Source organism: Erinaceus europaeus, chromosome 6 (assembly GCF_950295315.1).
Source record: "Erinaceus europaeus chromosome 6, mEriEur2.1, whole genome shotgun sequence".
Lineage (NCBI taxonomy): Eukaryota > Metazoa > Chordata > Mammalia > Eulipotyphla > Erinaceidae > Erinaceus > Erinaceus europaeus.
The window spans coordinates 15,848,392-15,866,724 of record NC_080167.1 but is presented as its reverse complement, the minus strand read 5'-3'; the positions used below and the strand labels follow the sequence as shown (position 1 = coordinate 15,866,724).

At 38.2% G+C, this 18,333-nt stretch overlaps 1 protein-coding gene across 8 annotated transcripts in view; it reads left to right on the top strand.

Annotated features, from left to right (window-relative positions):
• CLIP1 (CAP-Gly domain containing linker protein 1) overlaps positions 1-18,333 on the top strand; it is a 103,274-nt gene that overhangs the window by 30,909 nt on the left and 54,032 nt on the right. For 2 of the 8 annotated variants that reach the window (XM_060193122.1, XM_007539806.2), the window contains exons 7-11: positions 3,114-3,174; positions 4,382-4,414; positions 9,955-10,059; positions 14,761-15,705; positions 17,537-17,653. In XM_060193122.1, coding sequence (XP_060049105.1) covers positions 3,114-3,174; positions 4,382-4,414; positions 9,955-10,059; positions 14,761-15,705; positions 17,537-17,653 — 1,261 coding nt within the window. The remainder of the gene's footprint in view (positions 1-3,113; positions 3,175-4,381; positions 4,415-9,954; positions 10,060-14,760; positions 15,706-17,536; positions 17,654-18,333) is intronic. The other 6 variants (XM_007539808.2, XM_060193123.1, XM_007539807.2 and 3 more) reach the window with 5 other exon arrangements.

The following is an 18,333-nucleotide window of genomic DNA, read 5'->3' as shown; positions in this document are numbered from 1 at the left end:
AAAGAACCAGATATCACTCTGGTACATGTGCTGTCAGGGATTGAACTCTCAGAATCTCATGCTTGAGAGTCTAGTGCCCTAGTCACTGTGCCACCTCCCAGACCACTTCCTTTCTTTTTTTAGATAAGAGACAGAGAAAAAATTGAGAGGGAAGTGAGAGAGAGAGAGAGAGAGAGAGAGAGAGAAAAAAAAAGGAAAGAAAGAAAGGGAGAGAGAGCTACACACCTATAGCACTGTTTTACCACTCATGAAGCACCTCCCTTGCAGATAGGGAACAGGGACTTGAAGGCGGGTCATTACCCACAGTAGGATGTGTCCGCTACTGGGTATACCACTGCAAGGCCCCATGAAACACTTTGTATATGACTAATAAATTTGTATTATATCTGATGGGTGAGGCAAGATTCCTGTCCTTGAGAATTTTACTACCTTACTAGAAAAACAAAATTCTCAGGTGAAGCAGTTAAAGAATTATCCAGGGTCAAATTAAGTGAAATTAAGGTCAGGGTGAAATTAAGTGCTAAATTGTGTGAGATAAAGCAAGCTTAGTTCTTAGAAGGTTTCTGGAACAAATAAGATCTCTAGAAATGTATGGAAATCATTTGACTATTTCTGTTTAATGGCATATTTTGTTCTCTAGTTTTTAGTGCCATAATCTGTCATTTCTGATAGCAGTGACTTGATTCCATGGTATAACGTTAGTATTAATGTGTGCTCAGGAGGGTCTTTAGCACTGCTGTGGTCAGCGGGTACAGTGGAGTCTCTTAATAAGGAGACAGTCTACTTGCTAAAGAGAGAAACACTATAGTCAGATACTTGTCACATCCTAAAATTGTCTTCAGGTAAGCAAAAAATAATAGTCCTTCTCAATGCCAAGGTACCACTTCAGTTTACTTCTGTTTTTCTGTCTTTTTTTTTTCTCTCTCTCTCTCTCTGTCTCTCTCTCCATGAAAGTCTTTTGCCATAACCATAATATTGTTCCCCCAGCTCATACAAACTTTGATTTATAATCCAGAACCATAAAGATGCACTTCTTTTATATATTTTAAGGCAGGTTTTTTTTTTCCTTTTTTTTTTTTTATTTAAGAAAGGAGACATTAACAAAACCATAGAATAAGAGGGGTACAGTTCCGCACAATTCCCATAACCCGATCTCCATACCCCACCCCCTCCCCTGATAGCCTTCCCTTTCTCTATCCCTCTGGGAGTATGGATCCAGGGTCGTTGTGGGTTGCAGAGGGTGGAAGGTCTGGTTTCTGTAATTGCTTCCCCGCTGAACATGGGCGTTGACTGGTTGATCCATACTCCCAGTCTGCCTCTCTCTTTCCCTAGTAGGGTGGGGCTCTGAGGAAGCGGAGCTCCAGTACACATTGATGGGGTCGTCTGTCCAGGGGGAAGTCTGGTCAGCATCTTGCTGGCATCCGGAACCTGGTGGCTGAAAAGAGAGTTAAAATACAAAGCCAAACAAATTGTTGAACAATCATGGACCTAAAGACTGGAATAGTGCAGATGAAGTGTTGGGGGTATTCCCTGCATGCTCTTGTGTACTTCTGCTTTCAGGTATATATTTTCCCCTCGTTTATGGGCACATGTGAACCTATGCTCTATCTCAGGGGACCTGGACTATACCTAGGTTTGGGAACTTTATTGGGGAGTGGAACACCTGGAATGGAATTAGAGAATACTATGAAAGGAAAGGTCTCACCCGAGTGATGAAGCTGAAGGGTTGTCATTCCACACCTGAAGTCTCTGGTCACAGTCTGAAGTGAAGCATGCTGGGGTGGCACTCGTTGCGTTGAGGTTTTTTTTCTTTTAAGATTTACTTAATAAACAAGAGTGGAAGAGAACTAGAATATCTCTCTGGTGTTGAAGCCCAGCTTGGGGTAGATAATTAAAACATGAGGCCCTGAGTTCAGTCTCTTCACACTGGTCAAGAAGCCCAGTCTGAGGTAAATAACTAAAACTTTTTTTTTTTTTTTTTTGCCTCCAGGGTTATCTATAGGGCTGGGTGCTGACACTAAGAATCCGCTGCTTCTGCCCCTCCCCCAATTTTATTGGATAGGACAGAGAGAAACTGAGAGTAGAAGGAAGTGAGAAAAATTGAGGCCTGCAGACCTGCTTTGCCACTTGTGAAGCTTCCTCCCTGTAGGTGGGGAGTGGGGCCTCAAACCTGGATCTTGGTATGAGTCTTTGTGCTTTGTACTGTGTGCTTAAGAAGGTGTACCATCGCCTGGCCCCTGATTCACCTAAGACGCAGTGGACTCCACTGCCAAATACACTGCTCATGGCCCAAAGTTAAATAGTGTTGTGAAGAAGTACTTGTGGTAATGGCAGCAGGCAGTGGCTACTGATAATTCCAAGCATTTGGTTGAATTACTAGTATTCAGCTCTCAGGGAAACTAAAGATACATACAGGGGCTGGGCAGTGGCACACCTTGTAGAGTGCAAGTGTTATGATGCACATGGACATAGGTTCAAGTCCCTGGACTCCTGCAGAGGGGAAATTTTTATGAGTGGTGAAGCAGTGCTACAGGTGTCTCTGTTTTTCTTTTTTTTTAAATTTCTTTATTGGGGAATTAAAGTTATACATCTGACAGTAAATACAATAGTTTGTACATGCATAACATTCCCCAGTTTTCCATATAACAATACAACCCCCACTAGGTCCTCTGTCATCATTCTTGGATCTGTATTCTCCCCACCCACCCACCCCAGAGTCTTTTACTTTGGTGCAATATCTCAATTCCAGTTCAGGTTCTACTTGTGTTTTCTCTTCTGATCTTGTTTTTCAACTTCTGCCTGAGAGTGAGATCATCCCATATTCATCCTTCTGTTTCTGACTTGTTTCACTTAACATGATTTCTTCAAGCTCCATTCATGATCAACTGAAAACAGTGAAGTCACCTTTTTTATAGCTGAGTAGTATTCCATTGTATATATACCACAACTTGCTCAGCCACTCATTTGTTGTTGCACACCTGGGTTGCTTCCAGGTTTTGGCTATTACAAATTGTGCTGCTATAGTTTTTTTCTTTTTTGAGTAAATTAGACATGCTTCTTTCTTTTTCCTTTTCCTTAGTTACTTAAGTGCTTTGTTTGATTTTATTTCACAGGAAGGTTGAAGACCTTCAGTTCCGGGTTGAGGAAGAATCTATTACTAAAGGAGATCTTGAGGTAAAATGCCTCCAACTCTCTAATCCTTTTAGAGGTACCAGTATTCAGAATTACAGGTGAAATCACTGTGCCATCTGGCATGTGTATACCAAACAGGCTGCAGAACAAATAGCAGGAACCCTAGTCTCTGGCCAATTAGGGTCATGGCCTTGCCTTTGACTGCTATCCCAACTTCTTTGACTAAATATACTTCTTCTCTTATGCTTCAAAATTCAAAATTGCAAAATTGATCATCATAAATCTAGCAATGCGTTCTAAGCAAGATTCTATATGTTGCCCCAGTGATCAGAAATGGCATTTTAAAGAAGATTTTAAATTTTGCTATAATATTCCAAAAGAAAACATTTTGTTTTATCTCAACTTTAGTTTTTAACTGAGCAACATATATTCCTTATAATACTGCAAAGGGATTAATTCTAGGAGTTCATATTTCAAAATTAATGAACAATTAAATCCACAAGACAGAATAAGTTGTATTTCAACTTTTTAAAAATTCTGTGGTGTTCCAGTTTACAGATTATTATTTAGCATCAGCCTTCTCAGTTCTGTTATTCATAATATTTTAAAACTGAACACCATAATTAAATGACTTTGACACTCTTCAAACCACTGCTAGATATATGACAAATGTAAATTATTAAAATTTTTAAAATTAGCATATTTTTGTACTTTAATATTTTAGTAAAAATGTAACTTGTCTGCAGTTGTCAGAATATACATTTTTCCTGTGATTACAATTTTAGTACGTGCCCACACCATGTTATATTTTAAGGGTCCTTCCAAATAGGAACTGTGATTTATTTGGGATTAAGTATACCTTTATAATCAACAAAGAGTAAAAGACATTTTCTGAGTTCTAGTTTTTTAAGTCTCAGAATTTAATGAATTAATAGTTATTTAGTAGATGTCTTTTTCACTCATTTCATATAGTTAATTTCCTTTAGTTGACTTTTGTGTTGTTGTCATCCATTTAAAAACACCCAAAGTCTCATTAGAAATGTCATATCATCATCTAATTCATTGGAAATAATAGGCTACTGTGTTTGGGAGAGTAATGAGTTAAAATATTTATATCAGCACTCGGCTAGTATAGTCTGTCTGATAAACTTACCTGAAATTAATCAAAGTTTTATTGAGACCCTAACACATATTGAAACTTTAGTTGAATCTCTTTTGTTGTTTAATTTTTTTATTTTTTTACTGATAGCAAAAGAGCCAGATTTCTGAAGATCCCGAGAATGTAAGAGGGCACTTAACTGTGTGGATATTTCTCTTATTAACACAGATTGATTACAGATGATAATGATTATTGATATACTTAAATACTAACTATATAATCTGACCTTGACATTGACCTTCATATTTCTGTGCATGTGACTTTCAAAGCAGTTACATTTGAGTCTTGAAGAAATTGTATGTAATGACTGAGATCTGCACATCCACTTGTTTAATGCATAGTACAGAATTTCTTTGTAAAGAATTTTTTGTTAATTATTGTTTGAGGCTTGAACTTTTTAATATAGCACTTATAATATTAACATTCTGAAAGAGATGATAGCTAACTGAAATAGAAAATATATCAGGTAGACATACAGAAATTCTGGGGGGAAATTTCCCCAAATTGTCAAATTTTATTGCTATCAGAGTAAAAGGGAATTTTGAATACTACACTTTGCCTTTAGTGTGAACTCCTACTGCTGGCTAGTTCTTGACATTGCGGCTGATTAGAATCTGATACTTAAGTTTCTTGTTATATATTATTTTCCCTAGTTTATAAAGCTAGAGGCATGCACCCTTGGGTGAAGATACTGTCTCTTTTTAAAATTTATTATTATAGTAGTGAGACTTTGAGTTTCACTGCTAATGAGAATAGAGCTTTTTTTCCTTTTCCTTCTTCCCTATAATTATCAGATACTTTACTCAGAGTCTACCAAGGTGGTCTTGGAAGCATGGCTTTTTGGTGTACTCTGCCAACTGTGATGCTGTCTGAAAGAACCTAAAGCTTTGTTATATCAATTTACTATCACAAGAAAAAAAAAATAGAGCAAAGAATTTTTTTTTCCTGCCACCTACTGGCAGTTGAAATAGACAATTCAAAACTGAGCTTAATTTCTTTTTTCCAAAGTCTCCGTTCTGAAGGGTTCCTTTTTGTGAAGCTACTTCAGTGATCTGGGTCTCTCTTCTCCTTCCAAAACAGGCTCCCGCGGCATCTGGTGTCAGTTTGCATGGGCTCTCCCTCCTGCCTTTCTGTGCGCTTCTCACAGAGCCTTTGCTTTCCTTCTTAAACACTTGCTCCAGGACTCTAGTCTTGGGATACTTTTTCTTATTCTAAGAAAAGAATCATTTTAAAGAACTGTTGTCTTAGTCAGTGTAGTTTTTTACTACATCCCTTGGCATCAAAGAAGATCAGGAGTCTAGTTCACTGGCTGTGATCTAATAGAGCTTATAGAGCCCCAGATCATTTGTCCACATACCTTCCTACACTCTTCAAGATCTCAGAATGGGGAGATAACAGTTAGTGGATCTCTTTTCATCTACAAGTGATGACCTTTCACCTAGAGGAAACTGAACTCAGTGTCAAGAGAAGAAAGTTCTTTTTGCCTTTTATTTATTTTTTTTCTATTTTGGATTTCAAATCTTAAGAATGTGGCCTCAGTTGTGTAGATTACATTTTAATTCTTATTTATTTATTTTTACCCCCCCCCCTTTCACCAGGGCTTTGCCACACACATGTGTGATTATATTTTGGGGTGGGAGGGCATTTTCTTCTTTTTCTCTATTTCTCTCTTTCTCTCTTTCTCTCCCTCCCTCCCTCCCTCCCTCCACCCCCTCTCTCTTTCTTTTGTTTTTAATTTTTTTATATTTATTTTTCCTTTTTATTGCCCTTGTTTTTCATTGTTGTTGTAGTTATTGTTGTTATTGATGTCATCATTGTTGGATAGGACAGAGAGAAATGGAGAGAGGAGGGGAAGACAGAGAGGGGGAGAGAAAGATAGACACCTGCAGACCTGCTTCACCGCTTGTGAAGTGACTCCTCTGCAGGTGGGGAGCCGGGGGCTTGAACCAGGATCCTTACGCCGGTCCCTGCACTTTGCGCCACCTGTGCTTAACCCACTGCCTACCGCCCGATTCCCCCTCTTTTTTCTTCTTCCTTCCTTTTTAATTTCATATAGACAGAGAGATAGGAAGAGACAGCACAGCACTGCTCCACCATCTGTGGAGCATACACTGGTGCCCTGGTGCTTTCAGCTGATGTCTGGGGCTTGAACCTGAAGCTTCATGCTTGGTAAAATGTACCTTCTACCAGCTGAGCTATAGCCTGACCCTTGGATTTGCTGCTCCACCCCCCTTGAAAAAACATGTACATTGAGCATCATCTTCTGTGAGAGGTGTATATGAACCAACTGATTTTTTTTTTTTAAGGGGGGGATCTTTTCACAGCCACTAGTTGGCTTTTTCAGATAGAGGCAGAGAGGGAAAAATACCACACTACTGAAGCTTCCTCCGATGTGATAGGGATCTGGTTCAAACCTGGGTTTCTCACATGACAAAGCAAGTACATTATCCAGTTGAATTGTTTTATTGGCTGCAGAAAGTTGGGTTTTGAATTTTGTTTCTTTATTTTTGTTGAGTGTAAGAGCTGAAACAGGTGAAGAATTTAAAGTTTGTTTACTTTTAAATATTTCACGATAGTTTATAACTGATTCACAAGCAGAATGATCTCTTGAGTACATTGGAATCCTGAGTACCACAGGAGTGAGTAAAGATGTTTATAATAAAAACATATCCCACCCTCTACTTAAGCCCTGCACTTTCTTTTTTATTTTTCCTTCTCTTCTCTTCTCTTCTCTTCTCTTCTCTTCTCTTCTCTTCTCTTCTCTTCTCTTCTCCCTCTTTTATCTTCTCTTTTCTCTCTTTTATCTTATACTTTTTTTTTTTTAATCTGCCACCAAGGTTATTGCTGGGGCTCGGTGCCTGCACAACAAATTCACAGCTCCTGGCACACACCCCCCCTCTTTTTTCTTTTGATAGCACAGTGAGAAATTGAAAGGGGAGGTAGAGATAGAGAAGGAGATAGAAAGACAGTCACCTGTAGCCCTGCTTTACCACTGGTAAAGCTTCCCCCCTGCAGATGAAGACTGGGAACTGGAACCCAAATCCTTGTACATGGTGATGTGTGCATTCTACTCGCTGCACCACCACCTAGCTCCTCTACACTGCTTCCCACTAACATAGACTTTGCTGTCATTTTTCCATTGCTCATAACTACCAAGACTGATAGATGTGACTAGTTAGAATCATAAAATTTTCAAATTAATACACATAGATAGATGATGTTGAGAGCCTCTGTGTCAGTAGGCATTTTCAGTTGATTATTCTGATAACCTCTTGGGTAGAAGTGAGTGGGGAAAGTTCATTTAGATTGACACTTGATTATTTTGAATTTTTAGTATCTTGCTGCATTTGAAATACTAGAAAGAGATTTGAAGAGATTTAACTGATGGGTTTCCCATGAGTTCACATCTAAGTAAGTGATAATTAGGGAGTCTTGAAGGTTTTGAAACACATTATGTTCTTACTAGCTCCTTTTCTTAGAGTTTGAACTCATGCCTTTCTGTTGAGTCTCCATGTCTTAACCTCTGATCTTGTAAGAATTACTTCATTTTAGGATCAAGACAATCAGCCCCAGACCCAGAGTCTATGCTGTTATTAATTCTAGCTAAACTTTCTCCTACTCAGAAATGAAAACTGCGGAACATTTTTTTAAAAAGAATTTATTTGTTCACGAGAAAGGAGAAAAAGAAGTAGACATCACTCTGGTACATGTGCTGCCAGGGATTGAACTCAGGACCTCATGCTTGATAGTTCACCTCCTGGCCCACAACACTTTTTTTTTTTTCAGATTAAAAAAATATATTTATTTATTTTTTGTTGCCCTTTTGTTGTTGTAGTTATTATTATTGATGTCATCGTTGTTGGGTAGGACATAGAGAAATGGAGAGAGGAAGGGAAGACAGAGAGGGGGAAAGAAAGATAGACACCTGCAGACATGCTTCACCACTTGTGAAGCGACTCCCCTGCAGGTGGGGAACCGGGGGCTCAAACCGGGATCCTTAACTCCCGTCCTTGCGCTTTGCGCCATGTGCACTTAACCTGCTGCGCTACTGCCCTACTTCCACAACACTATATATATATATATTTTTTTTTTAATCTTTATTTTACTTATTGGATAGACACAGCCAGAAATTGAGAGGGATGGGGATGATAGACAGGGAGAGAGACAGAGAGACACCTGCAGCCCTGCTTCACCACTCGCGAGGCTTTCCCCCTGGTGGGGGTCCACAACACTTTTTAAAAATATATTTATTTATTCATTCCCTTTAGTTGCCCCTGTTGTTTTATTGTTATAGTTATTATTGTCGTCATTGTTGGATAGGACAGAGAGAATTGGAGAGAGGAGGGGAAGACAGAGGGGGAGAAAAAGATAGACACCTGCAGACCTGCTTCACCACCTGTGAAGCGACTCCCCTGCAGGTGGGGAGCCAGGGCTCGAACCGGGATCCTTATGCCTGTCCTTGCGCTTTGTGCCACGTGCGCTTAACCTGCTGCGCTACAGCCCGACTCCCAACACTTTTTAAAAAAAAATTTTATATTTATTTATTTTCCCTTTTGTTGCCCTTGTTCTTTATTGTTATTGTAGTTATTATTGTTGTTATTGGTGTCGTCGTTGTTAGCTAGGACAGAGAGAAATGGAGAGAGGAGGGGAAGACAGAAGAGGAGAGAAAGATAGACACCTGCAGAACTGCTTCACCTCCTGTGAAGCGACTCCCCTGTAGGTGGGGAGCCGGGGCTCGAACCAGGATCCTTATGCTGGCCCTTGCACTTTGCGCCACATGTGCTTAACCCACTGTGCTACCACCTGACTCCCCCAACACCTTTTTTTTTTAAGCTGAATTTTCTCTTTGGACAAAAGAGAACCACCACCACCACCCCCAAACCCATTTTTTTTCTTCTTTTCTGGCTACTAAAAGGTTTTGGAAAACCCACTGTTGGGAGGAAATTAGAATTCTTGTGATTCCTCATCTAATTATGTGAGAATGTTAAGGGTCTCAGACCCTTCACGCTCATCTTAGTAAAGACCATAGTGTGTTTTCCTTGAGTCTCTAGAACCCCTTCGTCGGATTTAAACTTGACCCTTGTTCACATCAAGTTGTATACCAAAGTGGAAGGGTGTGTTCTAGGGAATAAGGAAGAGCTTCACTTAAGAGGCTTATGATGTCATTTTTTCCATATTTAGGTGATGATAATGATCATCTTGAGGGTCAGTTTACTTTTTTTTTTTTTCAATCTACTTTTTAAGTCACTGAGTTAGTTACCCATACATTGATGTCAAATATCCATTGTGGGTAGGAGGGAAATTGACAGTTTAGAAGAATATTAACTACTCTAATTTGTGCTGATAAACTTCACTTATCAATATAACTTACATTTGGCTGCATGCATCTGACACTTTTCACCTTGCCTCATTTGTTTTCCATTTTTTTTTGCAATAGACTAGCTCATGTTCACAGTTCACCTCATCCTCTTGTCCATAGTATTCATCCTCACCTCCCAACCTTCCCATCTCAGTTCCGTCCTCTTCCCTTCTCCATTACCCTTTTTGTTCATCCTTTGGCAGAAGATATTGGTGGCTCAACCTGCATGCTGCTCTCTATCCTCTTGTGCTGGCATGTCATGGTGGCACTGTTGTGTTCTCTTCCTCTTCCTTTTTACTAACAGACGCAGACCAAACTGGAGCATGCCCGCATTAAGGAGCTTGAACAGAGCCTGCTCTTTGAAAAGACCAAAGCTGACAAACTCCAGAGGGAGTTAGAAGACACTAGGGTAATGGTTTTCACTATTTCATGAAGCATACCCATGTATGTGAATGGTGGACACCGCGGGTGACATGCCTTGTAGTTGACCTAAACCTTGACCCAGTGGTTCAACCTGAGTTTGGTCTTGGTCCTTCCTTTAGGTGTTCATGATCCTAATTAGACTCGTGAGTAGTAAAAGGTATTTTATATCAAAACTTTTGTCAAAGGTAAAGACTCATTCCATTGGTTAATTGAACCAAAATGAAGATCAAAAATTCTACAAATGTATAGAATGCACAGACATCCATAACTGCATTGAAGTTATTTGAAATTCTTTTGTCCATTTTGCCAGAAGCAGTCAATTGTCCTCTTATTCTCATACTTCTGTGTTTTCTAAATAATTTTTGGCTATTGTTGTTTCATCTCAACTCTCTTTTCTTGCCTTCTTCCACGGCAGAAATGGAATTGAAACATCAGCTTTTTTTTGATGAGTTAAGAATTTTGACCTCTGGGGGTCGGGCGGTGGCGCAGTGGGTTAAGCGCATGTGGCGCAAAGCGCAGGGACCGGCGTAAGGATCCCGGTTCGAGTCCCGGCTCTCCACCTGCAGGGGAGTCGCTTCACAGGCAGTGAAGCAGGTCTGCAGGTGTCTATCTTTCTCTCCCCCTCTCTGTCTTTCCCTCCTCTCTCCATTTCTCTCTGTCCTATCCAACAACGAACAACATCAACAATGGTAATAATAATAACCACAACGAGGCTACAACAAGGGCAACAAAAGGGAGAAAAAGTGGCCTCCAGGAGCGGTGGATTCATGGTGCAGACACCAGCCCAGTAATAACCCTGGAGGAAAAAGAAAAAAAAAAATAAAGGAATTTTGACCTCAGTTACTTTTTTTCTCCCCCCTTGATATCCAATCTCTCTTTGCATTTCCCTCCTTTCTGTCACTGTAGGTTAAAGTTTATTATGTCAGGAGGGAAAAGTATGTTGGGAACAGAATACCTTCTAACAGTCCTCTGCTCACAGTGTCTGACCTTGAGATCCATTTATTTATATATTAAAGCACCTACATAGTGCTTCCTTTGTGCCAGGTACTGTTCTAATAATTTTTTAAGCATAACTAATTCAGTCTTCTAACAACCATCAGCAGGAGGGGGTAGGATTGTTCCCATTTTACAGATGAGGGCACAAAAGCACAAAGAAACTAAACTATCTACACAGGGCCATACACTTAAAATAACACTGAAGCCGGGATTTGTGTCTAGACCCTTTGGCCTCAGTCTGTACTCTCAGTCATCACAGGATGGTGTCTGTCTATTATAGAAGTAGTTTTATGCCAAAATATTTAAATAATTTGAGTCACATATAAGATGCTTGAGCTGCCTTCTAAATCATGGCTTTAATTACTAGCAGATAATTTATCTAAATTATTAGCTTTAAAACTTGAAAAATTATTCTCTGATCCAATGTAGTGTCTTGATTTTTCCTTTGAATTATTACTATCTGCACAGATTTCTTTTGTCTAGAAATCAACTGATTTAATATTTTAGATAATTAAAAAAATTCCCTTCTAAATCATAATTTTTAATTTCTATTCTTTTTAAGAAGAAAGAAAATGTTCTCAGCTTCAGAACTAAACGTAGCTTCTATATATTTTGTAAGGAAAAATACCTAGTGGTTTGTTGCTATTTATTTATTACTTAAAAGCCAAAGACTTGATCTGGGACATACAAGGGGCCAATAATAAGACTGAGTCTCCTTAATGTGACTAAAAAGTTGAAGTATTTTATTTTTAATACATGGACTCCTCTCCCATATAGCTCTGTCATCACACACTTAAAGTGATAAGAAAACTACTATCCATGTTTAAGGAAATAGCATATACAAAAAGCCTTTAATGCCTGAGGCACCAAAGGTCCCAGGTTCAATCCCCAGTACCATCATAAGCCAGAATTGAGAAGTACTTTCACACTTGAGCAATGGTCTTTCTAGAAAAAGCCATGTCTTCTTCATGTTAGCTTTGTGAAACTAAGCAACTACCCATGAAAGTTTTGTTACCTTCATTCTTTTTGAGGAAACACATTGAATTCCATCTAAGTTATTAAGTCCAATTTATAAGCTCTGTGCTTGGTGGCTATAGAGATATAGCAAGAGGAGGAAATTATACCTGTGATATTTCCTTTTTTTTAAGATTAATTAATTAATTTTTAAATAGTTATTTATTCCCTTTTGTTGCCCTTGCTGTTTTATTGTAGTCATTATTGATGTCGTTGTTGGATAGGACAGAGAGAAATGGAGAGAGGAGGGGAAGACAGAGAGGAGGAGAGAAAGAAAGACACCTGCAGACCTGCTTCACTGCTTGTGAAGCGACTCCCCTACAGGTGGGGAGCCAGGGGCTGGAACCGGGATCCTTAAGCCGGTCCTTGCGCTTTGTGCCACGTGCTTAACCCGCTGCACTACCGCTTGACTCCCAGATTTTATTTATTTACTTATTTATTTATTAATGAGAAAGATAGGAGGAGAGAGAAAGAACCAGACATCACTCTGGCACATGTGCTGCTGGGGATCGAACCCAGGACCTCATGCTTGAGAGTCCAAAGCCGTATCACTGTGCCACCTCCCTGACCACCTAACTTTGATATTTCAAAGTAGCAAGTAAGGAAGACACGTGGTTGCACCTGAGAGCAGACTTTCAAAAATAAAATTTAAAAGTAGTAGTGCTTGAAAATGCTACATAAAGTATTAATTTCAATTGGCATTTTCTTAAGCTTTCTTGTTGTGACTAAGATCTAGATTTACTGTTTATTTACCTCTAACAGTGAGGCTTTATTAATGTTTTTTATCACTCTAATATCACGTTATTGAGGAAATAATTGATTTACAGGATTTTTGTTGTCACAAGGGTACATTTGTACATTTCCTCAAGATTACTAATGAGCTTTAAAAAATATTATTTATTTACTTTGGATAGAGCCAGAGAAATTGAGATGGAAGAGGGAGGTAAGAGAAGGAGAGACAGAGACACACTTGTGAGACTGCTTCACCACTCATGATGCATCCCCCTACAGGTGGGAATCAGGAGCTTGAACTTGGGTCTTTGCACATCAGATGTACCACCGCCTGGCTTAGATTATTAGTGATACTATTTTGTGATTGCACTCTTAGATACCTGTTCCTCAGAAAGAGCTATGCAAATTAACATTTTTCAAACTGGAGCTATCTGTAGCCTTGAAACAGCATATTTACAATCAGCTCTATGATATTTAATGACTTGATTGTACATTTTGGAGCTCCAAATGCTTTCTTTTCCCATTCTTATGTAGACACTTTAGTCTTTATATCACAACCTGTAAGTAGGCAGAGAAAATGAAAGTGACATTCTTTGCTTTCTGTCCCAACAAATGCAGTGTGGGAGAGGAATCTTGAATCTGTAGGAATTTTGACCCTTGAAATTTGGGGTCACTAGTATTTTTGAATTACTTGTGTTCTCTTCTATTTCCCAGGTTAGTCAAATAATAAATCTTTTGCCTATTTCCCGCATATTTTGTGTACTAAACTACCTACCTAACAGATAACATAAGGAAATAAATTTTTAACAATAATACAAAAAAGGCACAGGTGAAGAAATTGTCATTCCTGGTCCTAGGGTTGTTTCTTTTAAAACTCAGATTACTGGACACTGCCTCAGGGGGACAGGTAGAATCAGAATATGCTGAAGTGGCTTGGACTCTGCATTTTAGAGCACATCCCATGTGGTTCACGTGTACACTGAAGTATGAAAACCACTAGGCTTTGGGGATTAGATGTACATCAGAATGCTGGTAGAATTATAAAATCTCAGAGGGAGTTCTGTTTTTAAGATGTTTGTGTATAATTGCAGGTAAGTAATCATTCTTTGTCCTTTTAAGAAACTAGTTAATGAATTATTCATTATTTGATTGAGGCTTTTACTTTGTAGTTCATAATGATATTCTAAGAAATAGTTGGTAGGTAATTTCATATCACTTATGCCAGTGCACACCGTAGCCCATAGTATTTATAATAAATTTGCACTGATGTATGATGTGAGCCGCATGTAACTGAAAAATGTCTGGTGCCCACATTAGCATACATTTTAATGGGTAAAAGAAAAAAATTAATTAATAACAGCTTATCTAAACCAATATATGTAAAAATTATTTCACCAAGTAATCACATAATTATTACAGAATATTTTATTCTCATGTACAAAATATGATGAGCTGTTTATATTCATAGCACAGACTACTCATAGCATATATGAGGTGAGCCACATTTCAAGTGCTTAGCAGCACCATTCTGTGGAAAATCATGTCCGTCAGATAGATAAAAATTTATACATCGTGGGTGAACTGGTAATTAGAGAGGATTCTTTGGTCCTAGAGGCAAATTATTCTGAGAACTTTAAAAGTTACTGTTTCTACTAGCTTATTATCAATTAATTTGAACTTCCAAATCAGAGGAAAAAGAAACTTTTGGAGTGATTTAAACTCGATATTTCAATTTTAGATTATTTTAGTATCTCAAACTGTTAGAAGTTTTCCAAAGGTTATAATTTTGAATTTAAGGTGGCAGGATTGGGTTCACATCATTATCACAAAGATAAAGATGTAAGCATTCACCATTTTAGCTTCAGTGCCATTAAAGATCTTCAAGGTTAAAGAAAAGCATCAGGGATTAGTTATTTAAATATCTTCTTCTTTGAACTGCTGATAGGTCGCTACAGTGTCAGAAAAATCCCGTATAATGGAATTAGAGAAAGATCTGTCATTGAGAGTGCAGGAAGTAACTGAGCTTCGAAGAAGGCTAGAGTCCAGTAAGCCTACTGGGAATGTCGATATGTCACTCTCCCTTTTGCAAGAGATAAGCTCCTTGCAAGAAAAGTTGGAAGCCACCCACACTGACCATCAGAAAGAAATTACTTCTCTGAAGGAACACTTTGGAGCCCAGGAAGAAGCACATCAGAAAGAAATAAAGGCTCTTCAGGCTGCCACAGAGAAGCTTTCCAAAGAGAATGAGTCATTGAGAAGCAAGCTTGATCATGCCAACAAGGAGAATTCAGATGTGATAGCCTTGTGGAAGTCCAAGCTGGAGACTGCCATCGGGTCCCACCAGCAGGCAATGGAGGAGCTAAAGGTGTCCTTCAGCAAGGGGGTTGGAACAGAGGCAGCAGAATTTGCTGAACTAAAAACACAAATAGAAAAACTGAGACTGGATTATCAACAGGAGATAGAAAGTTTACAGAATAAACAAGACTCTGAAAGATCTGCTCATGCTAATGAGATGGAATCCCTAAAGACCAAGCTGATGAATGTAATTAAAGAAAAAGAGAACAGCCTGGAAGCCATCAAATCGAAACTGGACAGAGCAGAAGACCAGCATCTAGTAGAAATGGAAGACACCTTAAATAAATTACAGGAAGCTGAAATAAAGGTAAAGGAACTAGAGGTACTACAAGCCAAATGCAATGAACAAACCAAAGTTATTGATAATTTTACATCACAGTTCAAGGCTACTGAAGAAAAGCTCTCGGATCTTGATGCACTTCGGAAAGCCAGTTCCGAAGGTAAATCGGAAATTGAGAAACTTAGACAGCAGCTTGAGGCAGCTGAGAAACACATAAACAATTTAGAGGTTGAAAAGAATGCTGAAAGTGGCAAGGTTTGTATTGACATCCTCCATCCTTTTCTTTTTCATTTGTCATTCTTATTTTGAATTGTGTTATTTTAATTGACAAAATTCATCTTTCAGTCTCCTAACTTAACACAAGTTATTTGGTAATAGGTCTCATAGTTGAGCACAGTATCATGAATATGGTTTCATCTGAGGAGATTAGAGAAAATTTGGCTTAATTCTGAATTTACTTTATTTTTCTATTATCTGGATACCTTATTACACTTGTCTGAACTGAGCTGTAGTCTCATTTAAACTTGGCCCCAATCTATAATCACTGTTTAAAATTGGTAACTTTCTGTGATGATGGTATTCAAGTAAATGAATGAATAAAATGGTAATTTGTAAAATCATCTTCTCCTTCCCCACCTCCATAATTGTCTTGCCCACATGTTAACAAGTATGACTTCATCTTGACCATAGTAAATTAATGTGCCATGAGATGTAACATTCAAGTTGGGGACATATTATCAATGCTAAACCATATGTTTTGCATGTGTGAGAATCTGGATTTAGGTCCCAGTTTTGAAGGAAGGTTGGGAGGAAACATTTTTTTTTACCTTTATTATTTTTTAGTATTTTATTTATTTTATTTTTGAGAGAGATGCAGAAACACCAGAACACTGCACAGCTCTGACTTATGGTGGTGTGGGAGATTGAACTTGTCAGGCATGACAGTCTTTTTGCATAACAGTTGTGATCCCAAGAGGAGTCTGGGACTATTAATATACAAATGATATCAGCCTGAGGTGGGACACCAGGGAATGTATAGAAAGCATGGACTTGGAGCTGGGCAATCTCTTTGCATAACCATTATGTTACCCCCCCCCCCCCCAGACATTTAAGCACAATTAAGGTTAAGAGCCTGGAGCCCTTGGCACTACCACTCATCCACTCGTGTTGCACTGGAGTTTTTTTTTTCTTTTTCCCTGTGCCACAATTAGAACATCACTTACTCTGCTTTTCTGTGAAGATGACAAGAATAGAAACTTATCTGAAACATTTTCCAGCTATACTTCTTACTAGCAAGCCATGTTAAATGTCATCTTCATTTTTAAAGACTATATAAAGGAATGATCATTCTTTCCCAGTCCTCATTCCACTCATTTAGCTGTTGGCATTGATGTGGAATGTTCTGGGCCTTTTGCAGGTGAAGCTGGTCAAGGAAGGAAGGGTTGGTTGTGTTGGTTAGTGGGGAGAGGTGAGGACCGATAAACAGCAAGAATTTGCAAAGTAAACTTAGTTTACTAAGATGACAGATGACAGACTAGTTACAGGATTTTTTTTTTCCTTCTCAGATCTCACTTGATTCCAAAGTATTGCTCAAAACAAAATTAAAAAATACATAGCTAATTGTTGGCCCATTTTTTGCATTAAGACTTAACAAAAGCCAAGTTCTGATCACTATTATTTGGTGGATTTAAAGATTTTTAATTTTTTTATTACCCATCATCCCTAACTTAATATTTTTATATAGTCCAGAAAATGATATTACTCAAGTAACTAATTTAGAAAAGTACATCTGCACATTCTGTTTTAGATTATGCTGATATTCCAAATATAGGTATAGAAAAATGTTCCATTCTGTTTAAAATAGTCAGTAAATGGTCATATATACAACAGATTGTATGGAAAGTCATCAGCTTTTTAAAGTAGAAAAAAATACAACTTCTTCTTAACTTATGCCATTATGTCAGTTTTGTTTCATTGTGTTTGTTTCTCATAAACTATTTTTTCCTCATAAAATATTTTTTATTTTCTATTTTTATTTATTTTTCCCTTTTGTTCATTTGCTTCATACCATGTGACTGTGTGTTAGGCTAGTACCATTACCAGAGAGCTGCAGGGGAAAGAGCTAATGCTTAATAAACTTCAGGAAAACTTGAGTGAAGTCAGCCAAGTGAAAGAGACTTTGGAAAAAGAACTTCAGAGTTTGGTAAGTACCTTTGGGGAATCTGAATCTCAGGGTCTCTGGCCATTTGAATTGTTCCTGTTTGAAAACAAGTAATTCCATAAAGAAATATTGTAGCTATTTCCAGTGTCCTTTGAATTGTTGACTTAAATTAAATATATAAGCCATGGGCTGATATGTACCTTGAAGGGAAATCAGACCAAGCAAAAAAAAAGGTAGGTGTTACTTTTTTAAAATTCTGTCTTTAGCCTCTAGTAATGCATCACTTTGGCATGTTATTGATTAAATTGATTTCTCTCAATGTTTTCACAAGCAGTGAAGCAGGTCTGCAGGTTTCTTTCTCTCCTCCTCTCTGTCTTCCCCTTCTCTCTCCATTTCTCTAGGTCCTATCCAACAACAATGACAACAATAATAACTATAATAAAACAACAAGGGCAACAAAAGGGCATAAATAAATAAAATAAATATTTTTTTAAAAAGTACAAATTTAATCAAGGCTGGTAATCATGCACACAGTGCCGCTGATAGCTATACATCATGGGAAAGGAAAGTTAGAGGCTTATGGAGAAAGGGGAGTGAAGCACAGGGGTCATAGGATCAATTATTTCAAACACTCCATATACCATTCTAGTGCCCATTTATTACACTTCTGTACCTAAAGTAGTGGTGAAGAAAAGTATATTTATTCCCTTTTGTTACCCTTG